The sequence below is a fragment of the Myxocyprinus asiaticus genome, chromosome 13 (assembly GCF_019703515.2).
Source record: "Myxocyprinus asiaticus isolate MX2 ecotype Aquarium Trade chromosome 13, UBuf_Myxa_2, whole genome shotgun sequence".
Lineage (NCBI taxonomy): Eukaryota > Metazoa > Chordata > Actinopteri > Cypriniformes > Catostomidae > Myxocyprinus > Myxocyprinus asiaticus.
Window position 1 is genome coordinate 45,042,153 of NC_059356.1, and position 10,181 is coordinate 45,052,333.

A 10,181-nucleotide genomic window follows, 5' to 3' on the forward strand; every position below is an offset into this window, starting at 1 on the left:
TACACAATTGGATTACAGCTGGCATGCAGATAAATATGAAACCCTTTTAAAGCTGAAGTAAAGCTGTAATTTTTTTCTATGTTAAGATACTTTCTTGCATCCCAGCTTAATATGCAGAGTCAAATGCACCAAGTAACCAATTTGTAGCTTGATTTCACCTAAAAGTGTAAACACTGTGCTTCGTGCTTTGCTGTTTGTTTGAGCATCCTGACCAGCCAGACACTACAACATTGGCTAATCCAATAGTGTGAATTTGGGGCAGGCTATCTTTTTGGCCAACCAATGGAAAACGGGTGGAGTGTTCAGGAAACCTCTTTGGAAACAATCATCATTTTAGCAGTTCTGTATTCTGGCACAAGTAATGCAGAAATTGCACACTTCAGTTTCAAGATCTTTATTGATTGTCTCTTACCTTCTTTTTCTCACCCCCACCCTACTGGAACGATCATGTGTGAGCAGCATTGCCTGACTGAACACAAGATGGACTCATGTGATTGCAGCCTATTTGGGGCAGGCTATCTTTTTGGCCAACTAATGGCAAACAGGTGGAGTGTTCAGGAAACCTCTTTGGAAACAATCATTATTTTAGCAATTCCATATGCTGGCACAAGTAGCACAGAAATTGCACACTTCAGCTTCAAGATCTTTATTGATTGTCTCTTACCCTCTTTTTCTCACCCCCCACCCAACTGGAATGATCATGTATGAGCAGCATTGCCTGACTGAACACAGGATGGACTCATGGGATTGCAGCCTGACAAGGCGTTAAGCAGAGGTGTCCAATAACAGACACACACACACTCTCTAGGAGTAAAAGGGTAAGTCACATTTGCACCCAATGGACTGCCATAATGCACATATATTATCCCTGCAGACATTCATGCATGCTCTAGTTTCAGATCTCATTAGTGTTTACTGCAGTCAGTCATGTCTTTCCACCTTCTGTTATTAATGAAGAAATACAAAAGCATTTAAATTGACACATATGATGGGCATTTTGTGTAATTTTGTACTCATAAAAGAACAAGTAATCGATTATTTGAAATTAACCCTACATCATAAAAATGACCAAAAAAATAAAATAAAATTGCACTCACACAATGAAACATACATGTCTTCTGAAGCAGTAAAATCATTTAAAATATTGATAAAATTAGCTTTTTTGGTGAACATGTATCCACTGCACCAACATCGATTGAGTAACGGCAAGATTTAGGTGCACTGAGTAACGGCAAGATTTAGGTGAGAGAAGCAGTTTCATTGTTGCCCAGGCAGGCAAAGGCACAAAGGAAAATCAAATTGCAATGTTTGAGTAGGGTTTTTACTAATCGGTTATTTAAAGCTCGATTAATCGATTTCTCTTGCACAACCCTAACTTTAACCTCTATTTTTTACATTTTCTAAAGACAATGTGAGTGGTGCTTGCCATACAAAACTGTCACCGCTAGGACTTTGCTATCTAGTTGCTAAAACTGGCATCACATTAATTGATTTTTCCTCAGATTTTGTGTCGTAAGCTTCATTTACATTATCGTTGGCCACTGGAGGAAGGTGGAGCTTGCAATAGTGTTTGCCAGTGGAAAGCCATTAATTCCTTGACTGACTTGACTCCCTGCTGATTTAATGGTTCTAGCAGCTGAAAAAGCACTTCCTATGGGTTCTTCTCACATTGAAGAATGTATAATGCTCTGATCTGCAACTTTTCATCGGCAAAGGCATCACCAAGTATTTTTCTGGGGTTCTCCTACACTTAAATTACTAATGCAATAAGAAAATGACTGCAAAACAGTCTATTTATTGAACGCAAATGTTTTGCTCATTGAAGCTGTATGGATGGACATAAGCTTTAGGTGGCAGTCCCCGAATCCCTGAATGCATAAATATACAATCACATACAGTACATACACAGGGCAGTTATTGTATGAATCACATTCTAATTCAGTCTTTTACAATAGTTTATGTTCATCCGTTATTCCTGTTGTTATTCTGGCAAGCTCCACGTGACAGGGAATCATTTGGACCGATCGAGTTATGAGGTTTGTTACCGCCAGAGTAATGCAAGAATGCACGTTATACGTACAAGTACTGTGCAAAAGTCTTAGGCACTTAAGATGTTTCACAAAAGCATTTGTCTTAAGATTGTTATTTATATTTTCAGCTTTAGTGTGTCAATAGGAAAAATAAATGTTAGACTCCCAAACATTACGTTTGCAAATAGAAAAGATTAGAATAGAAGAACAGGGAGCCCTGCAACAGATGTCATGAACCCCACAAAGCCCCCCACTGAACGTCATGTCTGTCTGAGATTACATATAGGGACAGAAGCAACTGAGACAGTCTACATAGATAGAAGAACTGTGGTGAAATCTCCAAGAAGCTTGGAACATCCTATCTTCCAACAACCAAGAAAAACTGTGTCCAGGTGTACCTAGGAGAATTGGTGCTGTTTTAAAGGCAAAGGTGGCCACACCGAATATTTATTTAGTTTTTATGTTTACTGGTATTTACTTCATTATTTTTGAAGACATCCTCACTATGCAGCATTTTTCACAAGTGCCTAAAACTTTTGCACAGTATGTTCAACCGGTACTGTGCGTTGACCAAGCGTTTGCATCTGCGTACGCGTACTTACGTATGTTTTGGGTCTAAGGGCTAGGGTTTTTTTCAAATCCCCAACCTTATAAGAATTAATAGTGATGGTTGCATTGGCAAACACCAGAAATGAGTGCAAACCAATGCAACTGAAAAAGCTTGATATGCTTGATGAAAACGGACCCACTGCAGATCAGTCTGAAAATATCATTAACCTATATTCACTACAGCTCATACTGTTACCTGAATCCAGAGAGAGAGAGGGAGTCACACTAGCTTTGAATGCAAATCACCCCCCTTGCACTCCCTGTTGCATGGCTAACACACTCACACACACTCTCTTCCCAGTCTCTCTGTGGCTGCTCTCTGAGTGCTGCGGTTGAGGTGATGATTTAATCTCTCATGCCTCATTAAGGAGGGACTCGCCTGTGCTTGCGTGTGGTTTGCACACAGACTATGAGTGCATCTGCATGCCTCAATGTGTGCAGGAGAAAACGCTCACACACTCCATGAAAAATCTTGCGGGGGTGGAGAGAAGGAAGGCATAGGACGAGGAAAGGAAAGCTGGATTTGTGTTAGTAGGTACAGGAGCACTACGGAAAACACACGTTATGACCACTGCAGAAATCCATTGCGACGGCTGCAGGGTGTGAAGTAAGTATGGGGGGATTGTGGGTATCTGTGGAAGTATGCATGCTAACATTTCTGGTCACCGTTACAAGATTTGTGTATTATGCATGACTTTAATTTCACAGTGCATGTGGGGGTGAGTGTGGCCGTTTTGGAATTAATTAAAGAAAGACGGATAGAATGACTGATGTTTCCTGCCCCATATCGCTTGAAATCAGGAGGAAAGTGCAAAGGAGTGTGGGGGTGTGGTATTCCCCAAACACTAGTTCTAATTACTATGAATGGCAAAATCCCTTTAGGGTTTTACACCCTCTTTGCCTTGCATCCATCCCCCACCCACCCCCCTTAATAGCTTGAAATTGCGATCCTGGCAGGTGATGCATGCAGTGATTAGAAATGTGTATGTGTTTTGGGGGTAGCTGAAACTGAGGAGATGAGACAGTTGATGCACAACACAGTGTAATCCATGTGCTTACAACAGTGCGACCACAAGAGGATTATGGTCTTGTGCATGTGTCTTATTATTATTGGGTTGGTCAAATGAAGGAATGCAGAGAATAGAAGGATATAGCGAGAAATCAGAAACAAGGAGGTGAATGAGTACGTTGGGCATAATGTCTTTTGGTGAGTGTTATGAATTTGATGTTGACAGGTTGTATTGTAATGTGGCCGAGCCAAATCCAGAGACCGGAATATCACAGATTGAGTTCTTGCAGGTAGTGCTGCAACTCATGATTATATCGAGAATCGACTAATCTAACGATTATTAGAATGATTAATCGACTATTCAGGTGATTATTGCAACTATATTTGACAGTTCTTAACCGACAATTCAGCTTGTGCCTTGAGTTAAGAGGTTGTATTAGACATGCTTACACAGTGATTTGTGTGAAAGGGAATAAAATTAGTTGTTGCTGTAGTGTTCATTTCACCAGTAAGCTGCAACAATACACAGAATGGGCCACATAAAAATAATTTGCAAAAATGTAACTATAGTAATGTGACCTCATGTGAAACTCACTTGAAAAACTTTCACAAGATTAATAATTGCTGCCACCAAGGTTAGGGTAGGATTCCTGGGGCAGTCCAAATAAATATATGAATGTTGCATGTGAATCTTGCATGTTTTTTGCAGAGTGAGTGTTACCATCTAGACACAACTTCAGCAAGCAACACCCAAGCAAACACCAAAAACACCCTAGCATCCTCAAAGCAACGGTGCATAGAAAACACCACACCCTTGCATCGAGGCATTGTTTTGCACTGGCAAGATTTCTTGTCTTAAAAAGTGCAAAAATCTAGTTCTCTCTTGCTTTCCTTCTCTCTTTTTCACCTCACACTGTGCCTAATTCTTTCTGTGGGTTGTTAAAGTTAAGTTTGTGTTGGTGAAGATAGGAGTGCCCACTGTCCATACAGTAAGTAATGGGCAGAGTAATGCTAGTCCATTATAGGATTAGACACAAAGCCAAAGACCTTGAGGAGACAGGTTTGCTTTTACATGCTTTACTTCTCTGTTTACTTTCTTAAAACATGTTTCTAGTCTTATTGTGCATAATTCATCAGTGCATGTTATTTTAAAATAAGAAAGTGGCTTTGTGTTTTAATGGAGTTGGGCCACCCTAGGAGCCTTCAACCCCTTGTCTGTACTAACTGAAGCTCGAGTGTCCTGTAAGGATAGCAGGCTAGTCTCAATTTGCAGTAATTCAGCAACTCTCCATCTATGGAAAAGCCCTCCTATTTGAAGGGGCTCTTCACCATTTTAAATATCACAAAATTCAGTGTTTCATTTTAGCCTTTGGACTTTTGTTCATTTGCCAGCTTGGCTGGGGAGAGTGTAGAGCTGCTGTACGACAGCTACAAATGAGTTATGAGTCATGCAGAGCCAGACTTTTGACTATCGGCATAAAGTCTGGTCCACTTTGCAGCCTAATCTGGCCAAGAACCACCCATCTGACCAGCATTTAAAGCGACCAAACACAATTTATTTCATGCGGCGTTTAAGGGAAGGCTAAATTTACAATTAATGCTACCATAATAATAGTTTGGTGGGCAACAAGAAAAATGTGTTTTCTGTCTGTCCAGAAGTAATAAATAACAATTATTTCAACAGTTGTGCTCTTGGATATCCAATTCACTTGTTACAAGGTGCATCAAACAAAACTAAGAGCTTTCAAAGATTTCATGCCAAGAACCTTGCAAACTTTGGCAAATTTGGCCACTACATTAGCTGCTCCTTGTAAAGGAAATGCGCTCATTATATCAAACAGGTACCTTGTTAACACAACTTTTGATGAATTAACAATTGAAATTTACAATTAAAATTTATACCTGGCATCTTACATGCCTAGAGTGCAGTCTCTTTTTCCTGGACTCTTTTACCACTGGCCCTACGCAGATCTCCGCAATCGTCGGACCAGGGGGAGGGGGTTTGTTAGCGATCATCGGGCCGCATTATCGAGGCGTGGTGCTATCTTCTGTGTTCCGTGACTGCTACCAGGACCTTGAATAACTTATAACGTGAGAGTAAGGACATCCGTTGGAGTTTCTGGTGCCCACCTAATGTAAGATGGTGCCCCCTAGAGAGTTGGTGCCCTATGCAGGCTGCACAATCTGCAACAGACTTTAGGTTTATTTTTCTCAAAGAAATATAAATGACTCCTTACTTTTTAGAAAACGTTCTAGTTTTGCCAGGCAACGAAGCAAACATTTCAGAAATGCTGCATTCTGCCAGTCTGAACTTCAAATTTGAAGACGAATCAATACATACTGTAGGTACGTACGTACGTACTGTACAATGCCTTTTCTTTCTCAAACAAGAGGCATGCGTCAAACAGTGACACCCATGCCATTTTCACATGAAAACTTTTTCTTATTTTCATTTTGAATGTTCTCTCTGATTTCCCTGTGGACTACTCACCAGCACTGACGTTCCCTATACGCATATTATGCAGTCTGCGTAGGGCACCAACTCCCTGGGGGGCACCAGAAACTCCACCGGCTGCCCTTCCTCGCACATTATATGTTATTCAAGGACCCGACACGCAGCTTGCACCACGTCTGATTATCGCCCACACCCACACCCCCTCCTCCCCCCCAGCCCCCATCCACCTATTGCGTAGGGCATCAATTTGGCCAGCGCTGGCCCTGTTAGCAACTATAATAAATACTGGATGAGGATGTATATCGTTTATTGTACTTGATTGTGTTATTATTGCATAATCACATAATCCATCATGTTACAGTGCAAAATAAACATCAAATACGACCAAATTTTTTCCCATTTGTCTAGCACACTATATAATTCCTGCACATGTTGACTGCTATCCAATTTTCTTAGCGGAAGCTCTAGTACACGCAAAATTACAGTTGTTGCATGCTGTCCACTCTGCCACTGTGAGCATAAGGCAGACTAAAAGCAGAGTCATGTACTAGATGCTTTCTGCCATAGAGCTTTAGTGCCTGGCTTCATGCTATATTAATTTCCCTATCCTGAACTGGTGTGATGTTAAGCAGACCTTCGGACAAAATGCTACTCCATCCTTCACAGACGAATGGGATTCCAGAGAGTTCTGGGAATGGGCCTGCACCAGCTGTTCATAAGTTAATCCTAAAGTAAAGGGGCTTATTATTTCTAATTAGATTGTAACTCGGTACGAACACTCGCACCGTTTGTTCTTAGCGCAGTACTTAGATCCTTTCTAGGTCATAAGCTCTCCATAAAGTAATAAGAAGACATTTAATATCCCAAATATATTGACCAAATAAGCAAACTTTTGAGCTTTGTAAACAGGAAGAAGTGTTGAAAAACCATGCATTTCCATTGTGAAGAAGGCTCAGCAAAGGTTGTACTTCCTTCGTCAGCTGAGGAAGTTCAACCTGCCACATTGAGTCTGTCCTGTGTACATCTATAACTGTCTGGTTTGGTTCAGCCACCAAATCAGACAGAAGGAAACTACAACGGACAGTCAAGACTGCTGAGAGGATTATTGGTGCCCACCTGCCCACCCCCAAGACCTGTACGTCTCCAGAGTGAGGAAACGTGCATGTAGAATCACTCTGGACCCCACACACCCTGCCCACTCCCTCTTTGAACTGTTGCCCTCTGGCTGGCAGTAAAGCTCATTCTGATTCTGATTTCAGTTTTAACTTAAGGTTCATGTTTCAAACTTTTTGTGTCAAATACAAAATGGACAGACTAATGAGTTATACTTCATCTTTTTACTGGCACTTTTCTAAAGAAAGCATTACTAGTACTATTGTAACCCTGAGTAGTGAGTACACTTCAAAGCATAACTTGTCCTGCACTGTTAGTGCTACAGACATAATGACTTCGACTTGGATGAGTAAGCAATGGCAAACATGGCTGGATCTGAGGGGAGGATGGGGGGGCATTGCCCCCCTAGAATTGCCTTGAGCCCACCACCCCCCCCAAAAGTTGTGATGCTCCCACCCTGTCCAACAGCAAAATGATCAAGGGACACGCTGGCCCCCTGACTGGCGGTGAACTGATCAATGTTTAAGCATCCTAGTGCCGGCCCTGACCACATAGCAATGCCCTGGCAACCACCCAGCATCATAATGTCAAGTTTTGCACGGGCAAACACCATTCACGTTTTTTTCAGAAAATGTAAAAATCTAGTTGCATTTTAGGTTTCAAATGTTTATGATCTAACTGGTTCTTCTTTTCTTTTTCATGTATAACAAGAATAAAGCAGCAGTGAACGAGGTGGAAAAGAGAAGAGAAAGAAGGATCTACAATGGCAGCAGAAGAGAAACCTGCTGTGAAGAGAAGCAGCTCCATTGTACCATGTTTCCTCTTTGTTGAGGTGAGTTAACTTACAACCTTGTAACCCTGACCCTAAACCCAGTGATGTTAACTTTAGTGGCCACATGGTTCAAGACAAATTGACTTATATGAGTGTCAGGTAATTATAAAGTACTGAATAAAAGTTTAGGGGAGGCTTGTTCATATAATCCTGTCAATCACAGCATAAGGATATATCCACTATCACAGAATATCTCGGTCATAATATCATCAGCTCCTGCTAATTAATTATGAAGACAGCAAGACAAACCTATTAACCTTCATGAAGGATTATATTATATCATTAAGGATTATTTATGTTCACATAAGACTTAGATAAACATATGATCTTGTGAAACAAAGATGGACTTGATCTTGAACCAGTGATGATTGTTTTTGTGTGTATTGTGATCACTAATACAGATTACTATCAAGGATTGTAAGTACAGTATAGTCTAGCTGTTTCTGTAATAAGACTGTGTACTCAGTTTGTAAAAGGACTTTGTTGAGACCGAGTAATTGAAGTTACATAGTTTCCATAATATTGTGTGAACCCATGTGTATCATTTGGCAAGTGAAAAATGTTTGTCATTGTTGGGTTGTTTTGTTGTTGTTGTTATGTCATGATCTGATAGGAAGTGAAACTTGGACCAAAAAGACCAGTTTTGTCAATGATGATACACTCCAGCTATTTGCTGTGTATTGCTACACCCTGCTTGAAGGGGAATCTTTCTTTCTTTCTAGTAAGGTAAAAAGATGAGAATTGAGAGAGAGCTAAAACAATGTTTTGGAGAATAATGGACTGAAATGTTATTGTGTGTGTCCGTGCATGCGCGCGCACTACTGTTGCATGTGCTTCACAAAGACATTTCCCTGCACTGCTGTTACTATGGAAACCAATCAGCTGGATCTCTTTCCTATATTTGTGTCCTTCTTGTATCATTTTTAGATGATTTCTTCCGCACGTGTCAATATATTTTTTCTTTACTGCCTTCTTTTACAGTAAATGCACCCTCACACCCTGTGTTTTTTACTACAAATATAATTATTTGATTTTTTTTTTTTTTTTTTTTGCATGCATGCATGCATCACATTCAAGTATTGCCATAATTCACTAGCAAGGAGAAGCACTTATGTAGATATGAGGCAGCTGGCTGGGTGTGTGATGGAAACATTGTAACACACTCAGTTATACAACTCACTGGAAGGTCAAATCGAAGGTCTTGCCCTTTCAATGTGTGTGTGTGTGTGTGTGTGGTTTGATTGCGAATGTTCACTTGATTCTCTGCTAAACGATTATTACTGATCTCTTGGTAGAGCCAGAGCTCATCAGTAGATCTGAGCAATAGCAGATCTGATCAGCTTGAGTCTCTTTACTGCTTTGGTAGCAGCATTACACAGAGATCTACAAAAGAAAGAGAGATTGGGAAAATGTGAAAATGATGAACTGGCAGGTCACAGCTGGGAATCGTGGGGGCTGAATGGTTTGTCCCAGAGGGTGGATAAAAGGAAGCATCAGAACATGCAGAGGAAGAGTGTTACTCTTGATGGATGATGGAAGAGTAGAGAAGACTTGTAGAGACTTGGCAGGGTCCTAGTTTGCCTTAATTTTAATGGGACAGCTTCTCAGCACTCCACAGCAGGATAATGCTTATTTACAGCTGAGACGCTATTGCAAAGATGCAGACAAACAGACAGACTAATAACAGACTGATCATATGAATTTAGCACACACATATGCACTGAATTCTGCATTAAGAGAAGCTTACAAGCCATTAATTGTGATGAAACAACAAAACTCTTGAAACTTTTACACAAAATCAAATTTTCTCAAATTTTTTTATGTGTGGTGCCTGATAAGGCAAACATCATTATTGCTATTGCTCATACTTTGAACAAATGTCTAAGCCGTTTAAACCTTTATTCTTGTATTCTCTTTCTATTCTTTTTATTATTTAATTGTATCTATTTTTATCTATTTTAAATTATAAAATAATATATTTTATATTATATTAATAGACATAATATATATTATTATATAACAATATTATTAAAAAACAATACAAATATTTTATGTATTATTTTACTGTATTGTATTTATTATTCCATTTTTTTATTTCTATTAAACATTGATGCATAACTACATAGCAAGGCA

General features: G+C 39.9%; 1 protein-coding gene across 3 annotated transcripts in view; it reads left to right on the top strand.

Moving 5' to 3' along the window:
• The first annotated feature begins 2,984 nt into the window (after positions 1 to 2,984).
• The window catches only part of plppr2a (phospholipid phosphatase related 2a), a 31,121-nt gene continuing 23,924 nt past the window's right edge, over positions 2,985 to 10,181 (top strand). For all 3 annotated transcript variants that reach the window (XM_051714216.1, XM_051714215.1, XM_051714218.1), the window contains exons 1-2: positions 2,985 to 3,246; positions 7,928 to 8,048. In XM_051714216.1, coding sequence (XP_051570176.1) covers positions 7,980 to 8,048 — 69 coding nt within the window. In that variant the 5' untranslated portion in view covers positions 2,985 to 3,246; positions 7,928 to 7,979. The remainder of the gene's footprint in view (positions 3,247 to 7,927; positions 8,049 to 10,181) is intronic.